Source organism: Gymnoscopelus microlampas, assembly GCF_963454915.1.
Source record: "Gymnoscopelus microlampas genome assembly, chromosome: 13".
NCBI lineage: Eukaryota > Metazoa > Chordata > Actinopteri > Myctophiformes > Myctophidae > Gymnoscopelus > Gymnoscopelus microlampas.
Genome location: NC_139950.1, coordinates 41643251 through 41662459, shown reverse-complemented (window position 1 = coordinate 41662459; position 19209 = coordinate 41643251). Strand labels below are relative to the sequence as shown.

Below are 19209 nucleotides of genomic sequence, written 5' to 3'. Positions count from 1 at the left end.
TGAGCAACAGCTGAACAGAGTGTCAATTAGTTTAGAATACTGTACATGTACTGTACTGTTCACAGATGGCTACAATGTGCATGGTAATTAAACTGTCCTACTTTTCAGTTGCAATTGATGCATTTCTGTAAAAAAAAAAGTAGAATCTTGATTTCAAATGATCTGGGGAAAAAATGATCTAACACCAACATATAAGCACAGGAAAGATAAAAGCAAACAAGTGTTTCCATGCATACTAATACACACATTACATGGAATAATCAGGTCACAACGATCATTTGAATGAAGCATAATACAGTACATAGCACATTATATGGCAAAAACTTGGGCTTCAATGTTTTACTTCAGACGTGCACACATCAAGAAACCCAAAACAAACACTGTATGACAAACTGTTAACGTGGCCAAATAAAATCACAAGATTGAGCATAAAAAAAGCCATCTTAATTGGGTTTTTCTCACACCAGTGTTAAATATGAATCCCCGATTTTGGAAAAGAGAAAACAGACAATGCTATGTAATGACCTGACCATGTCAATAACCAGTGGTTGAAAGTAACTAAGTAAGGAATTTCTACTTTACTGGAATATTTTACATTTTCAGTACCTTTACTTCTACTCCACTACATCTCGGATCCAAATATTGTACTTTTACTCAACTACATTTATTTGAAAACTGTAGCTACTAGTTACTTTGTAGATTTTCATTATTATTACAAAACCTACATTAACCACTTCAGCCCTATATACATTCCGTCCTTTTGAAAATAGCCGATCTACAAGCTCACAATGCGTCGCATCGCGACGCATTGTGAGCTTGTAGATCTGCTATTTTCAAAACATTTTTACACATTTGAAAACTTGAAATGGGACATTCTGCATAATGAGTACTTTACTTTTAGTACTTTAAGTACATTTTGATGCGAATACTTTTGTACTTTTACTCAAGTACATTTTTAATTCCAGACTTTTACTTGTAACAGAGTGTTTCTACATTGCAGTATTGATACTTTTACTCAGAAGTCTACAGGAGTGGTTTCTCCTGTCTGCATAGTGCATACCTATGCCATGGAATGTAGTTTAGAATACATACCAACTGTTAAGTCACCGAGCTACGATAAGGCTTCGCCTGATATAACTCCAGAGGATGTGAACTAATATGCTCCTATGCAAATAGGAGTTCAATGGGACATTTCCATAATGTGTTGAAAGCTTGCCTTTTAGATGACCCGCCGGTGTGCAAATTTTGTTTTGCATCTAAATGCAAACAACAGACGACGTCGCACTTTGAAGAGTTCCAGCTATCATCTTTCTAAAGATCTATTTGAACTATTTCACACTACATAGGAATGCTCTCCCCGGTGTGTGTGTGTGTGTGTGCCTCTGAGAATGAGCAAACCTGTTTAGTCACATCTTTGTAAACAGATTCTCCTCTTCACACTGTACAGTATCGCTCATCGTCAGAATGCTTGCCTGGCATGCTTTGTGGCGTGCATTGAAAAACATAAAAAGTGCACTTTGTCTGCAGCACTGTGTTTGCACAATGCCTTTCACCTGGCTTTTGTTGTTGTTAAGTTGAGCAGCATAACTTAACCCTCTTAGCAAACAGAAGCCTTGTACGTTAACCATTTTCAACCTGGCCTCCCTAGTTTGGCCATGTCATCGTAGGTGGAAAATAGAAAAAAATACAAGCAAAATTGAAATATTTGAGACATTTAGAAAATAATACGATTATTATTCATATTTTTTTACTAGCGAAAATGGCACATGTACAAGCTCACGACAACGCATGACGAGGTGGAAAGGTTAGGAAAAGTCCTTTTGCACACCTACAAACGGACAGGTGCGTCGCACCTCTCTGAGGTGGACCGCACCTCTCTGAGAGATGCCATATATACTGGCTGTGTGCCACTTGCTTCTTTATGCCTGATGAAGGTCCAAGCGGCCGAAACGTTTTGCATCCTAAATAAAAACCTCTTTATAAGTGAAGACAGTGTGCGGGACTCCCTCTCCCATCTCCCTTTTTCTTCCATGATTTGACAATTCGAAACATTTTTTTCCGAACAGTTTTTTGAAAAAATATCGAATGTATAAAAAAAGATAGATATATATCTCAGAGTTAGAAAGAAAGAAATCCAAAATGACACAGCTATGTGTTCCCGGTCTTAATGGGTTAAGGGAGTAGTTCACCCAAAAAAATACTAATTTTCTATCATTTACACACCCCATGAAGCCTTGAATTCATGGATTTGTTTTTGTGCCATTCCTGAGCCAATAATTTAATTACCGGCGGAAAGATGCTAATGTATCCGGTAGGAGACACAAAGGAGTCTCTTTGTGTCTCCTTCCGGAAAGACACCCCGTCATCAAATGATTGGCTCCGGAATGCGACAAAAAACATAAAAGAAATCCATGAATTCAAGGCTTCATGGGGTGTGTAATTGATAGAAAATGAGTCATTTTTTGGCTGAACTACTACTTTAAATAAAAGAGTGTTAGCATGAAGAGTGGAATAGGCCACAGGGTATAATGCTGGGGGGGGGGGGGGGGGGGGGTAGGGAGGGGTCAGCTGGGGAGATGCCTGGGGGCTTCTACTTTCAGACACTTGGCCTCTAGAGTCTGCAGGAGAGACAGACCCTTAACCGACTCTGCTTGTACCTGTCAGGACATATTTGCTGCCAGAGGTTTGTCTCCTGCAAAGAGGGAGGGCGGGTTTCCAATGGCGGAAAAACATGGAAGTGACAAGTGTTATATTATTCATGCTGAATTCTTTTCCTCGTTCTTTTGTAACAAAAATAGTTGACATTATAGAACCAATATCCTCCTATAATCCTCCTATTAATTCCACAAACCTCTGTCATCGAAATCTGTCACAGAAACCTGTCACCAAAACCTGTTCTGCCCGGTTCTCCTCAGAGTGGTTGGAGCAATTGATGCATGTGCACGGAACAGTGACGCCCGTTTTTCACTTTCCCAAAATGTAAGCTGTTTATTAGTATGTCTATGTAAAAGAATTCCGGCTATGGGAGCTATCGTCGGCATGCTTCCAGCCCCAGCCAAGCTATGGGAGGAAGGTGTCCTCCTTGAGGCCAAAAGGGTTTGGGACTATTGCTGCACAGCACAGCACATAACCTACCCTGGGTATGGACTAGTTGAAGAAATTATCATTAAAGGGGGTGTACCGTAAGTGATATTTCTTAAAATATCTTGTTAAAATGTTCTACATTGCCTTATTTGACTTGTTTCTTTATCCTTGATTCACATTTTATTTTCAACTTTCATTGCGAAATGTGTCTTATTTGTTTGCATTGTCTTTTGTTTTGTTAATGGTACAACAAGATACCAGGGTTGTGGCTCTTTCGGAGTGGGAACTTTGTGGGGTGGGAGGGTTAACATACACAGTTTTTGTATGCTTTTATCTTATTGACCTGTATGTGAATTGGAAAATACCAATAAACAAAACAAAAAAGTTCTATATTCCGATGTTTATTCAGTAACAGCTGTCTCTGCAGGTCTTTAGAAACAGAAAAAATATGTGTTCTTATCCATTCAGGAGAGAGACCTCACAAAGATCCATTTATCAGCCTCAATTTTATAGTTTTCCAGTTCAATGTTTTTTCTGTTCATCTTTTCTTTTGTTTCATCACTTCCAATGTGACTTGATGTCCTGATATCCTTCCATTCACTGAAGAGCTGGAGAGACGGGAAGACCCCCGTCACTGAACAAACACTCTAAAGCGGTGGTTCTCAACCAGTGGTCCGGGGACCACCAGTGGTCCCCAGCTAATGATGGAAGAGTTGGAAACCAAATGGACCCTTATAGATCTTTAACTCTTGAGAGCGTAAAATGAAACCAAATGGACCCGGTTTCATTTTACACACTCAAGAGTTAAATTATTGTTAAACATCTGCATTACTTCATTAAATAATTGTTATTTTGATCAATGTTTGCCTGTTATCTCTCCTATTGGTACCAACATCAATACAGCATGGAATTGTGGACAAAATCTGATCCAACGATAACAAAATATTCTAAGTCTTGGGTCTGAGAGTCTAAATCTCATCAAACGGTGGTCTGCCGAATAAATAATGGCCCTTGATATGAAAGACTTGAAAACCACTGTTCTAAAGCAATGATTGCTATCAGGCTATCATAGACCCATTTAACAGTTATTTGAACAAAAACATATCACTTACCGCACTTTCAAAGGAATAGTAACTAGTTATGTTGTGCCGAACAGAGGTGACAAAAACAAGCAGAGTCAGGTGTTATAGATGAAAAACTTGCTGTACTTACTGTTGTGTTTGAACACCCGGATGGTTGCTCCTGATAGTCTGGCTCCCAGGATGAGAGACGTGTGATTCAACTCATCACTCAATATCAAGCAACCCTGAATAACCAGAAAAGAGCAAAGACGTCATTCAAATCTAAATAATCACCTTAAAGCTCCCTAATTATCTTGCAATAGCTACAATACTGCAACAACAAAAAAAAACATGGGGCCGAATGCAATTCTCGCACTACGAAAAACATGAATACAAACAAATAATGATAATGATGATGATGATTAATAATAATAATGTAGAGAAAATTGGTCCCATTAAAATAATGCACAGGTTTCTTGGAAAACACTTGATGACATTTTGCAGCGAGAAGATTGGCATGCATCTGCATGCCTCCGCATGCAGAGGAATTTTTGATGTTAGTTAAGGTCAGTGCATGCTCATAATTTACTTTATGGACAGTGTGGGATAGCTCTGCATCATCTCAGGCATCCACGGCACTAAATAATGTAATGAATAAAGAGAGGTGAAACTGCTATCATTGCAAAAAAAAAAGTGTGTATTCACCAAAAACTGCGTGCCGCTTTTAAGTTGAACTATAATGTAAAATATATAACATTTCAAAGAGGTGTTGTGGCACTTCAATCATACATAATTAACGTGACTGCGTTAACTGATTACAAACAAAAAGAAAAAGGTGCAAGATGGCAGATTGTTGTTCTCTTCAATAGTTTACTGGTGCAACGCACTTTAGTTCTGAGATAGTATACCTCCTTCCTTCAGGTATACAGAGGCAAAACTGCTATCAAAACAAAAGAAACGGGAAGCGCTGCCTGGGTTCAATCACAGTGGCTCAAAACAGGTGCTCTTCAGTGGAACAGGTATAGGAATAGAAGCAAAGGAACCCAAAGTTCTGCTTGTGGTGAGGCAGACTGTAGGTAGAAGAATACCGAGGCACTCTGTCTTCAGGTGAAAATATATAATAATGTATTTAGCACAGGGGTCTTCAACCTTTTCAGGCCAAGGACCCCCTAACTGAGAGAGAGATGAAGCAGGGACCCCCACTATATATTACATAAAATTGTGTTGCAGATTAAAGCTTTTCATAGATGTTGGATTCATATTTATTATTAATGTGTATTTTCTGACATTTAACGACTTAAACCATCAATACTTAGTGAACTTTCACTCTGTACTTGGTCTGCTCGTTTTTCCCCTCTTTGCCGAAAATAGCAGATCTACAAGCTCACAACGCCTCGCAGGGCGAGGCGTTGTGAGCTTGTAGATCGGCTATTTCCGGCTAAAGTTGTCCTTAGAATAGGGATGCTAGGGTTCAAGTGGTTAATGTAAAAAACAATGATCCTATCACACAGAGATTTGGCGGACCCCCTGTAGCAACTCTGAGGACCCCCTAGGGGTCCCGGACCCCCTGTTGAAGACCCCTGATTTAGCAGATGATCAAGGCAACAGCTGACCGACGCTTTTCGACACTTAGGTCTCCGACAGGGTCTTAGAACTGCTATCGTTGCAAAAAAAAAAGCTACGTTTAATATAATATTTAAATTGAGTTATAATTACAGCTAATATTTCTTCCTATGTTGATAAGTCTTTTGTAGCACAACTCATTTGTGTCTTAATCGTGCTAGACCTGTAGTGAGTAGTTTTTCCCATGCAATGCTCCCAGCCTCCCACCGAGATTTTTCCTACACAAATCCTATGCAAATTAATGAACCCTGATAACGTAAACATCCAACAAATCATGACAACTGCTTAGTGCTGATTAAGCTGTAAGCATTTTGCCAACATAGAGAGGAATGACTTCTCGTTGTGTGCATTCGTCGACACCATTTCAGTGACAGAACCCCCCCCCCCCCCTCAGTTTGGCCTGGGGGGTCCAGCTGGCTGGTCTCCTATAGCCTACCAACAGCTTGTCCCTCTAGTTCTGGCCATCATCACGGCCTTGTTGGCCCACAGTTCAGCCTGTCGCTGTAGGATACCACTGGCAGTCTGTGACAGACTCGGACATCCCCCACCCACCCACTCCGCCCCCGTGGTGGGGGCTCTCTCCAAAAATGGTCCTTAGGGGCTACAACCCACTTGAGCTGCATAAATGGCCACATCCTCAGCACTTAACCCATTAAGGACCGGGAACGCATCTGTGTAACCACTTATAACCGTTATTTTATACTTTGGGCACTATGAGCTTGTAGATCTGCTATTTTTGATTTGAAAAATTGTGCAAATCTTTGAATATGTATATTTTTTAAAGCAAAACATTTTTTAACTCAAATCTTTGCTTCTGGTGGGGTTCCTGGAACAACGTATTTTTTGGGATGGGGGTCCGTGTGCCAAATACATATCATTTTGGGGGTCCTTGACATGAAAACAGTTTGAGAAACACTGATTATAGCAACATACGTTTTTTCAAAAAACATAGGATTTAGATGACATTTTGTAGAATCTCCCAGAAGCAAAGATTTGAGTTACAAATCTTCGCTTTAAAAAAATATATATTCAAAGATTTGCACATATTTTCAAGATAAAAAAAAAAAAAATAGCAGATCTACAAGCTCATAGCGCGGCACTCGGTGCCGCGCTATGAGCTTGTATATCTGCTATTTTTTTTTAATAGCCAAAAGTATAAGATAACAGTTAAAGTGGTTAAAATCTAAAAAATGACAGATATACTTTCCCGGTCTTAATGGTTTAAACCCCAACCTCGCCCTGCTCCCATCACATCCAATCAGTGATAGTCATGCTGGCGTGTTGCCCCTGGTAACCACGTGGTAGTCGGTGTGTGTCTGGTATGCCAACAACAGACCGGGGGTATATGGGTAATAAATGCCCCTGGGCAGTACCCTTCCAACAACCTCCTGCCCTTTGCTGTCCATGTGTCTGAATGTCACTATGTATGTATGCCCCCACAGCAACAACCGTCTCCCCTGGCTACTGTAATGTTTAATTACAAGTTTAATTAATGGAACTGGGTGGTGGGGGGGAGGGTTGTTAGCAGTTGAATTTAGTTGACTGTTATTATTCATTAATTTAGGCCGTGAATGCAAGCCTGGAACAAAAGCTAGGCTAATTAGATTAACTTATTCTGTGGAAGTCGGGCCCATAGAGAGCAAGCTACTTTTTCTTCCTATGCTGTATTGCAGGGGTCTTCAACAGGGGGTCCGGGACCCCTAGGGGGTCCTCAGAGTTACTACAGGGGGTCCGCCAAATCTTTGTGTGATATGATCTTTTTTTTACATCAACCACTTGAACTTAGCATCACTTTTCTGAGGAGAACTTTAGCCAAAAACAGCTGATCTGCTATTTTTGGCAAAGAGCAGACCAAGTAAAAAAAAGTAAGTTTTAACACAATTTCATACATTATAGAGTGGGTCCCTGCTTCATCTCTCTCTCGGCTAGAGGGTCCCTGGCCTGAAAACGTTGAAGACCCCTGTGTATGACATTCTATGTGTTTAAAACGGATACCCGTCACCTTATTGGCTAGGAGACTCATCTTGATGAGAGATATCCTATATTTTCTTAAATTGGAGAAAATTAAGACTGTCCCTGAATGGTCTTGCCGAAATTTGTTTTATTTGTGTAATGTTATGTGTCTGTGGTGTCTTGTAGTTTGTTATATGTTGGTATGTGTATGTGTCTTGAACATTCAATAAAAACATCTGAATAATAATAATTTGTGTAATGTTATTAGGGTGTTGTGCCGTGATCAAGGGCATTGTAATAGGGCCTACCAAATAAAATCCTTGATGCGGCGTAGTTTAGCTTATTTTTTAAATATAAATGTGAGTGTACTTTCCGGAGACTATTTAGCGTCTCTCTACCTCTGTTATCCCACGGGGGAAATTCTATTCCATTTAAATAGGGATTGGGGAAACAAACAGGGGGAACCAAAACAAAGCGGCTCCGCCAAACCGGAACCCGCAACTTCCGGAAAGAGGAATTGATTTTTTTCTTTTTCTTCAGTAAGTGTGGCCTAGACCGGATCAGACGGGCCATTAATAACGAATACCAGGCTTTCCTCCGAGGTGGAAAGACTGGTGATGCGAGGTTAGGTTTTTTGTTTAAGTTCCTGTTTTGGGTTTTGTGCATTGTTGTTGTTTCTCTTTTACTTGTATCTTATTTCTTTTAAGTCTTGTAAGACTCTTGTCCTTTGTGTTTTCATTTGGGGGGGGGGGGGGGGGGGGACTCAAGATTGGGCTATATATGAGGCAATGCTCCGCAAGGTGTGTGTGATGATCTCACAGGTATTGTTCACTCTGTTGTACACAAGCGACTGTAGGAGTGATTCAGATAACACCTGTATTGTTAAATTTGCCGATGACACAGCTATTGTTGGTCTGATTGAGAATGATGAGATGAGCTACCGAAGAACAGTGGATGAGTTTGCTGGTTTGTTGCAAGAGTAACTTCCTTCAGTTGAATATTAAGAAAACTAAGGAGGTTATATTTGACTTTAGGAGAAGTGCTCATGATGCACACCAGCAAATAGTCATTGATGGGGATGGGGTGGTGACTGTGGAGGAATACAAGTACTTGGGTACAACGATTGATTCCAACTAAGCTGACGTGGAATTCCAACACTGATGCCATCTATAAGAAAGGTCAGCAGAGGCTACATTTTATGCGCAGACTGAGACAGTATAACGCGGAAAAAAGTTTAATGGTACTCTTCCATCGATCCTTCGTGGAGAGTGCATTGACTTCCTGTTTTGTTTCCTGGTATGGCTCAACATTATCATTGGTTAATAAGAACACACTCCATAAAATCATCAATGTATCCAGCAAGATAGCTGGGGTACGACTTGAGAGTATGGCAGCAATGTATGAGACCAGGGTGCTTAGGAAGGGGAAAGCTATTGCTAGGGATAGAACGCACCCAGTTATACAGTCAATACCACCTGTTACCATCAGGACGACGGTACACAGTGCCAATGCTGCAGGCTAGGGCTTCAAGATCATTTGTCCCTACAAGTATAGGACTCCTGAACAAACAGGCCCCATCTCAGTGCTGTGCATAAAATGTAATGTGATGCCTCTTGAATCATGACTGGTAGCCTTTTCTAGTTTTTTCTAGTTTTCACTCTCAGGAGCTGTGTAGCACTGTCAATGTATTGTGTCATCAGTCTATGTATTGTGTATTTATGTTATGTTTTGTGATTTTTTTGTATCCTGATGGCTGCTTGGTACAAAATGAATTTCCGCAAGGACAAATAAAGTATCTATCTATCTATCTATCACCTATCTATGCAATGTTATATGTTGTTGATTTGTATGCAAGAAATGCTTCTGTCAAAATCCAATAAACAAATGTTTATCCCCAAAAAAACGCATACCTTGCCAACCAGTGCGGGGATGTTCATGGAATTGGTGCCGAAACCCATCCCAAGGATCATGGAGGATTCGACTCCGAGGAAGCGTGCCACAAGTTGCTCCAGTTCCTCGTGGGTGCTCAGGTTACCTGCAGAGACAGAGAGCAATAAACGATGTCACTCACATTAGTCCAGACAGTATTTCAGGGTTATGGGTCTTGATAGATTTACGCGCCGCTGCCAGTATTTCACTGTCATGGTTGTGTTGGATTTAGCCACCACCGGTATTTCACTGTTATGGTGGTGTTGGTATTCTTTATTCATTCTTAAGTTTTGACAGCTGTACATGTGACTGCCTCTGAGCAAAAGAATTAGTAGTCACATGGCAGAGATTCTGGACTACCTTCAAGTCATATCATAAGTACATTTACTCAAGTACTGTACTTAAGTACAATTTTGAGGTATTTTTTACTTTACTGGAGCATTTCCAATTGTCAGTACTTTTACTTCTACTCCACTACATCTAAGAAACCTTTAGTTACTTTGTAGATTTTGATTATTATTACAAAACACACATTAACCCTATCTAAACTGTGGCTATTTGAAAATAGACGCTCTACAAGCTCACAATGCGTTGCGATGCGTTTGCTATTTTCATTTTATTTTATCCATTTCACAATTCAGGGGGGCCTCAGCTAAAGGCTATGGCTACTTGGGGGGTCCTTGGCATGGAAACGTTTGTGAACCCCTGACCTAGTCCAGATTAAATAGATATGTTTAACTTTTCTGTGCTGGGCTGGGCTGGGATAACTGGTTGCATAAGCTTTGAGGAAACATGTCAGTCATGGTTGCTTGGGAAAGGGAAAATAATAGATTTCGCTTTGAGGTTTGCAAATACGATCACTGCCACCTCCTCGCCTCGCTGCAGATGAACATTTGCAATATTTATTTGGCGTTCGCGTCGACAACATTGGTTGGCAGCCAGGTGAACCCTGTAATCCAGAGAACAGGTGACTCTGTTTGTTTAGCCCATTAAGACCGGGAACGCATCTGTGTCATTTTTAGATTTCTAAAAATAGCAGATCTACAAGCTCATGGCGTGGCATGACATTTTTGCAAATCTTATATATTTATATATGTTTAAAGCAAACATTTTTTAACTCAAATCTTTTGCTTCTACAAATCCTAACAGTTTGTTTTTTGAAAACACGTATGTTGCTATAGACAGTACTGTATATCAGTGGTTCTCAAACTTTTTCTTGTCAAGGACCCCCAAAATGATAAGTATTTGGCCGCGGACCCCTATCTGAAAATATTTTGTTCCAGGGACCCCCAGAAGCAAAGATTTGAGTTAAAAATGTATGTATATATTCAAAGATTTGCACACCTTAAAAAAAGAAAAAAAGCAGATCTACAAGCTCGTAGCGCGGCACTAGCTTGTAGATCTGCCATTTTCGAATAGCCAAAGAAATCTTAAAATGACACAGACGACGTTCCCGGTCTTAACGGGTTAAACAGCCCATAATAACTCTAATTTCAGGTAAACCCAGATGACTCCACTCCACTCTCTCTTACCTTAGGGTGTTGGGAACCAAAAGCCTCCCATATGAAGTTAGCATATCAATAAGGAGGCAGGCCTGAGAGGGGAAAAGGCTGTATAAAGAGACTGAATGTCAATGCGGTCTGATTAAAAAAAGCTGCACATGCGGGCAGAGCCAGAGAGGGGGCTCTGAGCCTGAGTGGTTGAGGAAATGTATGAATCGATTTGCCTTGGCACACGGCCCTGATGGAAGGCACCGGAATGTAAAACACCATAAAAGGGAGAGTTGCCTCGGTGCTTTTATGTTTTCATACACAACCACTCAATACCAATCTCTCTCCTCTTCCTGAAACTTTCGAGCTGTGGGTTGCTGACTTTTTGTTGATATTTTCCTTTCCCGTTGATGAACCCATTGACGTGTTATGAATGCACCGTTTTGCTCCAGGGCCAGGTGGTGATTGCTCCCAGTCAATGATACAAAAACCCATAATGTTATAACTCTGCTTTGGTTTCTCTATCGCACACCAGCTGGTGAAGCTGGTAATTTTTAGCAATGATTTTGATGTGTCTGTCTGTGTTGTTGTATTTTAGCAGTGGCGTAAAGTAACTAAGTGCATTTACTCAAGTACTGTACTTAAGTACAATTTTGAGGCATTTTTTTACTTGAGTATGTCCAATTTCCAATACTTCTACTCCACTACATCTCAGAGGTAATTATTGTACTTTTACTCCACTACAATTATTTTAAAACTTATGTTACTAGTTCATTTGTAGATTTTGATTATTATGACAAAACATACATTAACCACTTCAGCCCTATATACATATCGGCCATTTGAAAATAGTCGATCTACAAGCTCACAATGCGTCGCGATGCGATGCATTGTGAGCTTGTAGATCTGCTATTTTCAAAAGATGTTACACATTCGAAAACTTGAAATGGGACATTCTGCATAATGACTACTTTTACTTTTTGTACTTGAATGTACATTTTTATGCCAATACTTTTATACTTTTACTCAAGTACATTTTGAATTCTGGACTTTTACTTGTAAGGGCGCGGTCCCACCAAAACATGGTTGCCCGCTGTTAAACTCAGGTTGTGCGCGGCCACAGTTTTTTGCAGCCAGCACATTCTAAATAAACGGAGTGACCCACCTGTCACTCACTTTCAGGACCCTCCCATGCAACAGCTACAACCAATTGCTCTATGGCTAGCCTCGAGGCTTTTATTTTCGCTCTATCCCATGCACCATGTCGCTTCCTGAGGCTTGGGACGGTCCGCCTTCGACTCACCCGATTGGACAGTGGAGGAAAAGCAGCATAGAGTGCTTAAACGCGAGATGTGCGCGACAAGCGTGAAGATGCGCAAGATTCCGGACTTTTACTTGTAACAGAGTATTTAGACATTGCAGTATTACTACTGCATACTGTTACTTAAGTAAAACATTTGAGTACTTTTTCCACCTCTGTATTTTAGTGAGCTAGTTCTGTGTACACTAGGAGAAATGAGAAAAAGGAAATGACACTTGTGAGGCAACACTTCTCACACATTTGCAGACCCCACCAAACCACACATTTTGTAGACAGACTTGACTGACAGATTGTCAGTCAATCACAGATTGTCAGTCAATCAAACCTAATTAGTTCTTATTTGCTTTTTTAGCTAGACGTTTTGGCAATGCAGTTTTTGTTTTTAACCACACTAAGCCTAGCGTCCCTATTCTGGGGCAAAAAATAGCAGATCTACAGTCTTTCAATATGTTTTTGTTTTTTCTTTCTGTTTTGTCTGATTACCTTTTCTTTTATTGTCCTGTTTTCTTTCTAGTGTTTGGTTTGTGTAATGTGTTTGTATGTGTGTAAAAAAAGGAATACAATTCGAAGTGACACATTTTTTTTTGCAGATCTACAAGCTCACAATGCGCCATCTGGTCTTTTTTGGTGAAGATATCTTGTGTAGAGGGAAAAAAGGAGCAGACCTAGTACAGAGCCCAGGGGGACCCCGGTCAATACAGTAGGGTTTAAGTGTTTAGTGTTTCTGGTCATCTTTCTGTCAGCAGACTGTAAAATGGCAACATTAGATAATACTGTAATACTAAGAAGTGAATTAGCTATCATTTCCATGGCTAGTGTACAATGAGTTCAGGGTGTCATTTGCCTCACTAGTTTTAATATATGGAGCTCTGTAATATCCTGTTGCCAGAAGTGCCAGAAATAAGATATACATATGCGTATATGAACCTATTCCTGTCCCTGCGGCTCAAAATCATAGAGTAATTACTTTTAATTTTCTAAATGAAATTGTGGACCACACCTTTCAGTGTAAGTTAGAACCAACTGTCCAACTGGTCCAAAATCTATAACTTGCATAGTTTTTGATGAAAGCTGGTAATGCAAAGAAATATGTCGATATGATTTGCAGTCACTGCAGTGGTGGAAAAAGTACTACATTTTTTTTACTAAAAGTATCAATACTGCAGTATAGTATCAATACTGCAATATAGAAATACTCTGTTACAAGTTAAAGTCTGGAATTCAAAATGTACCCGAGTAAAAGTACAAAAGTATTGGTATCAAAATGTACTTAAAGTACCAAAAGTAGAAAGTACTCATTATGCAGAATGTCCAATTTCAAGTTGTCAAATGTATAAAAATCTTTTGAAAATAGCAGATATATATATCTATCTATCTATCTATCTATCTATCTATCTATATCTATATATCTTTGAGAATCACTGGACTAGATGATTGTACATGTCCCTGTGCATTTCATCACTACTACTGTCATGCTAATTGAACACTGGCTTAACTGCTGTGATAACCGCTGGTCGGACCTCTCAGTCTAATTTCCGTTAATCATTGCGTGAACAGTAGGAAATGGCTGGCTATCCATTAATGTAAGTCTACCTATGTTTAACACGTCTCCTTTCAAACTCACTCCAACAAAAAAATCCATCACATGGACTCATAAAGCCATGTATTCATAAAGCACATGACCAGTTCTCTGTGCCGTGGGAGAGTCCATTCCACACCCTGAGAAAAATGCATCGACAGGAAGCCGATATCAGCTCATGTATTAACCCATTAAGGGCACGGTCACACCACACTTTTATTTTACCAATGGGGTGGAATCTGCCAATGCTTTGTCAATGCAAATGCGTGGATTCATGGTCTTGCACATCTTTCTGCGTGTCGCGCACATCTTGCGTTTTATGTGCTCTATATACGCCTGCTGGTACATGCCATACAATACTGGCTGCAAAAAACTGTCGGCCGCACACAACCTGCGTTTAACAGCGGGCAACCATATTTTGTTGTGACCGTGCCCTAAGACCTGGAACGCATCGGTGTAATTTTTTTTATTTGAGCTAAAAAGCATTATTTAACACTTTTTGAAAAATCGTGAAAATGTGTGCAAATCTTTGAATATTGACATTTATATTCTTATAACATTTTTAACTCAAATCTTTGCTTCTGGGGTTCTCTGGGACAACATATTTTGAGATGGGGTCGGCAGACAAATACATATCATTTTGGGGGTCCTTGACATGAAAAAGTTTGAGCACCACTGATATAGAAACATACGTTTTTCAGAATACTGTTGGGTTTTAGAAGAATTTTGTAGTATCGGCTTCAGGTCTTAATTGGTTAAGTAAGACAGGTAGGGAAATGCTCTGAAATAGAGTCTCTCAAAAGGAATTGGTAAGATCAAAGCAAGGAAGTTTAGAATAATTTATGAAATAAATTGCTGAGTCGTGTTTGTCCCTGACACTATTCAGACAAAATGTTGTTGTTTTGTTTAGTTTTGTGGTGTGTGGAGGGGACTTTTTTCAAAAGAAACTTTTGAAAAAGTTAAAATGTCCAAATATAAAACTTACACTTTGAGTGGACTGAATGCTCTGGCTCTTGCAGCGCTTTGGAGTATATGTTCCACCCAGAATAAAGTCAGTGCTATGTGGACTAAATCATGGCCTATGATGGCGTCGCAGCTCTAATAGAGACACTGGGGTGTTTAATAATTGATGCTTAATAAGGTCTCACGGGATACATGCTTGTTATTCCTTAACCCTCTCACTGAGCCAACTGACTGAAAAACAGGCCCATTTTGAAAGAGGAATACAGTAAACATATAAATAAATGAAAAAAAACATACATGAATTATGGATGGTGCAAGGGAGGGGACTTTATATTTGCACTCAAACACCCATATGACTAATGATAACACGTACTTTACTCTGTTTCCTCTGGTTTCCTCTGGTGGTACTGTCTCGGTACGGCTGCAAACATTGATTGTCTGCTAAGCGATTATTCTATCCAATACTTTTCCAATTAATCAAATATTCAAGAAGGGATTTATTTCATAGGCCTATCAACATATCAACAGGGGGGAAATGAATAGATTTTTCATAATTGTCCATATCGATTAGTCTAGTCGATTAGACCATATTCTATACTCGTACAACAGTGTTGCACAGAACATATTTAAAATAGCCAATTTACAAGCTCACGTGTCGCTTGTGATTAGAACCTCGGTTGTATTCATAGCCGTGGGAAGTAGGGGTGCTGAGGGGACTGCAGCACCCCCTGAAAATAATGTAAGGGAAAAAAAAATGTATAAACATAAATATTAAAAACATTTTTGCATAATGTTACTGTTGTTGTTGGTCGTTATTTGGGGGGGATTTAGTGCAATATGTTACAAAAAAAACACATTTTCGTGGCACGCATCGCGACGCATTGTGAGCTTGTAGATCGGCTATTTTCAAATGGCCGAAATGTATATATAGGGCTGAATTGGTTTTGTAATAATAATCGAAATCTATCAACTAACTAGTAACTAGGTTATAGGTTAGAAATAGGTTCTCAGCAAACCCCATAAATACAAATAAATGTAGCGGAGTAAAAGGTACAATATTTGCCTCTGAGATGTAGTGGAGTACAAGTAAAAGTACAGAAAATTGGAAATACTCCAGTAAAGTAAAAAAAATACCTAAAAATTGTACTTAAGTACAGTACTTGAGTAAATGTACTCAGTTACTTTACACCACTGACTCTTGAGGTCTGTCAATTCTCTAATAGCCTTGCAGCTCTCAGTGCAGAAAAATTCAACAAACCCACTCACTCCCCTGTGTGTGTGTGAGAGAGAAAGCCCGGTCCCACAGTATGAGCATGTCATATATCACCCTCAGATAGCCTGGCTCTCATATATCACTGTGAGTGTGTGTGTGGCGCGCTACGCTAGCTAGGCTATTCAGCTACAAGTCACAATGACAGAGCAAAAAAAACAGACACATTGTCTGTGGTACACACTTTGCTAAGCATGTGTGACAGCGAGTACATGACACTGTGTGTGCTCTCTCTCTCGCTCTCTCTCTCTCTCTCTCTCTCTCTCTCTGTCCTGTACACCTGTTTACCCCAACACCAGTCCGCCTGACCTATAAACACACAGTTGGGAGCCATTCATCATTTTTTCTTTTTTCACCATTACTAACAGTAGGACACTGTGGAACACAATTCTCCAGAACCCTGAGCACAAAAGCCATTTAGACCGCCTTAGCCCATTAAGACCGGGAACGCATATCTGTGTAATTTTAGAATTTGAGCTATAACTAATTATTTTATACTTTGGCTATTCAGAAATAGCAAATATACAAGCTCAAGCTATGAGCTTGTAGATCTGCTTTTTTTGAAAAATCGTGAAAATGTGTGCAAATCTTTGAATGTCAATTCTTTAAAGCGAACATTTGTAACTGTCAAATGTCTCAACAAATGTCTTCATTTTTCTGAAAAACTATTGTTTCTATATCTTTTTCCATGTCAAGGACCCCCAAAATTATATGTATTTGGCCACTGACCCCCATCTCAGAATATGTTGTTCCAGGGACGCCCAGAAGCAAAGATTCGAGATAAAAATGTTTGCTTAAAAAATATAAAAATATATATATTCAAAGAGTTGCACAAATTTTCACGATTTTTCAAAAATAGCAGATCTTCAAGCTCATAGCGCGGCACTCGGTGCCACGCTATGAGCTTGTATATCTGCTATTTTTGAATAGCCAAAGTATAAAATAATGGTTAAAGCGGTTGGTTTCACAGATGCGTTCCCGCCGGTCTTAATGGGTTAGGCTGGATCGAAGTTCAGAGAAACGAAATGGCAATTTAAAAATTCTATACATCAGACAGAAGCCACAGAAGACCCCATGCTTTCAAGATATGGTCCCTCCGAACTCCATAGCCATAGCTCATATTGTTCGATGGCCTATTTTATATCGGAGAGCGTTTCATAATGTTACACCACACCATGATGATATCTCTCCCCCTCTCCCCCCCCCCAAACATTGCTCAGTGTGGGCCCCCAGTATGTAATGATCTCTGCCTATGCCCCAAACTGTACATAATTTAACAAAGGGTGAATAATTCATATAACATCGCAGCCGCTGGAAGATAATTAAAGATTCGAGCGGTATAATTCATGAGAAAAGATAATAAATGATGGTGCATGTTTCTCCCCATTTGATGGTTATAAGCTTTTTTGGTATAATCACAGCACAGCAGTGTTTCTAGCATTTTCTGTACCTGAACCCCATAAAATACAATGATGCGCTGTAGCCTCTTAAATAACCCTTTTAGACCGGGAACGCATCTGTGTCATTTTTAGATTTCTTTGGGCTATTCAAAAAAAGCAGATCTGCAAGCTCATAGCGTGGCACCGAGTGCCACGTTATGAGCTTGTATATCTGCTATTTTTTGGAAAAATCGTGAAAGATTTGCACAAATCTTAAAAACAAAAAAAAATGAAGCGAACATTTGCAACTAAAATCTTCTGGGGGGATTCTTCAAATGTCTTCTAAATCTTAAGTTTTTTTAAACGTATGTTGCTATAATATCAGTGGTTCTTAAAAATGATATGTATTTGGCCGTGGACCCCCATATCAAAATGCTTTGTTCCAGGGACCCCCAGAAGTTGAAACAGAGTTAAAAATGTTCCCTTTTTAAAATATATATATTCAAAGATTTGCACAAATTTTCAAGATTTTTCAAAAATAGCAGATTTACAGCTTGTATGAGCTTGTATATCTGCTATTTTTGAATAGCCAAAGAAATCTAAAAATTGACACACAGATGCGTTTCCGGTCTTAAAGGGTTAAATGACAGTAGCTGGAAAACAAATCCACCGTAACCACGTTCAACCTGGCGTCCCTATTGGGCACGTCATAATAGGTGAAAAGTGTTTTGTTTTTTAATTCAATTGAGCAAAAATAGGTCAAATAGAATAGCTATTTTCCTTACTCGTCGTACAACAAAGTATATAGGGCTAAAGCAAGTGGATAAAGCACCTTTTTTATTAAAACCACAAAATGGGTGATTTCTTTTCCCCTGCACGCTTCAGAAACTTAACACTCAGTTATTAGTGGTTCACAGTGAAGAGGAAAATCATAACGTTTGTCGAGCTGCATGAAAGAGAAACTCGCTTAGGCGTTAAAAAGGATTGACCGCAGACTGCACTCACCCACTTCCTGTCTCGTGCTGCAGACCCCCAGCCCGTACTGGAGCGTTTTCTCAGCCACCGTTTTCAGGAAGTCAGGGTTGTTCTCAGCAAAGCCCAGGTAGTTGTAGGAGCCCATGTTGATGACGTTGTCTATTCGCTTCCCTGTCAACCTGCCGACACATGAAAACACTGCTAATCATAATGCTATAATGCATTGGTTCTCAAAGTGAGGTCCGGGGACCCCCAGGGGTCCTTGAGGGGGTACCATGGGGTCCCCAGCAAAAGTAGTTAATATAGTGTCACAATCATTTTAACCACTTTAACCATATTTTATACTTTGGATAATCAAAAATAGCAGCTATACAACAGAATGAGCTTGTAGATCTGCTATTTGTAACTTCTTATATATTTGCTTCTGGGCACAAAACATTTTCAGATGGGGGGTCCGCGGCCACATATATATCAATTTGGGGGTCCTTTGCACAAAAAAAGTTTGAGAACCACTGCTATAATGTACAGCAATATAGATAGTTTTTTACATATGCACTCTGAGAGCTCAAATTAATTTCATGG

At 39.7% G+C, this 19209-nt stretch overlaps 1 protein-coding gene across 1 annotated transcript in view; it reads right to left on the bottom strand.

The window, feature by feature from the left end:
* The window catches only part of sptlc3 (serine palmitoyltransferase, long chain base subunit 3), a 56268-nt gene that overhangs the window by 22953 nt on the left and 14106 nt on the right, over window positions 1–19209 (bottom strand). Inside the window, exons 4-6 of the mRNA XM_084075311.1 lie at window positions 18658–18806; window positions 9632–9756; window positions 4297–4390 (exon numbers count right to left, since the gene is read on the bottom strand). Coding sequence (XP_083931437.1) covers window positions 4297–4390; window positions 9632–9756; window positions 18658–18806 — 368 coding nt within the window. The remainder of the gene's footprint in view (window positions 1–4296; window positions 4391–9631; window positions 9757–18657; window positions 18807–19209) is intronic.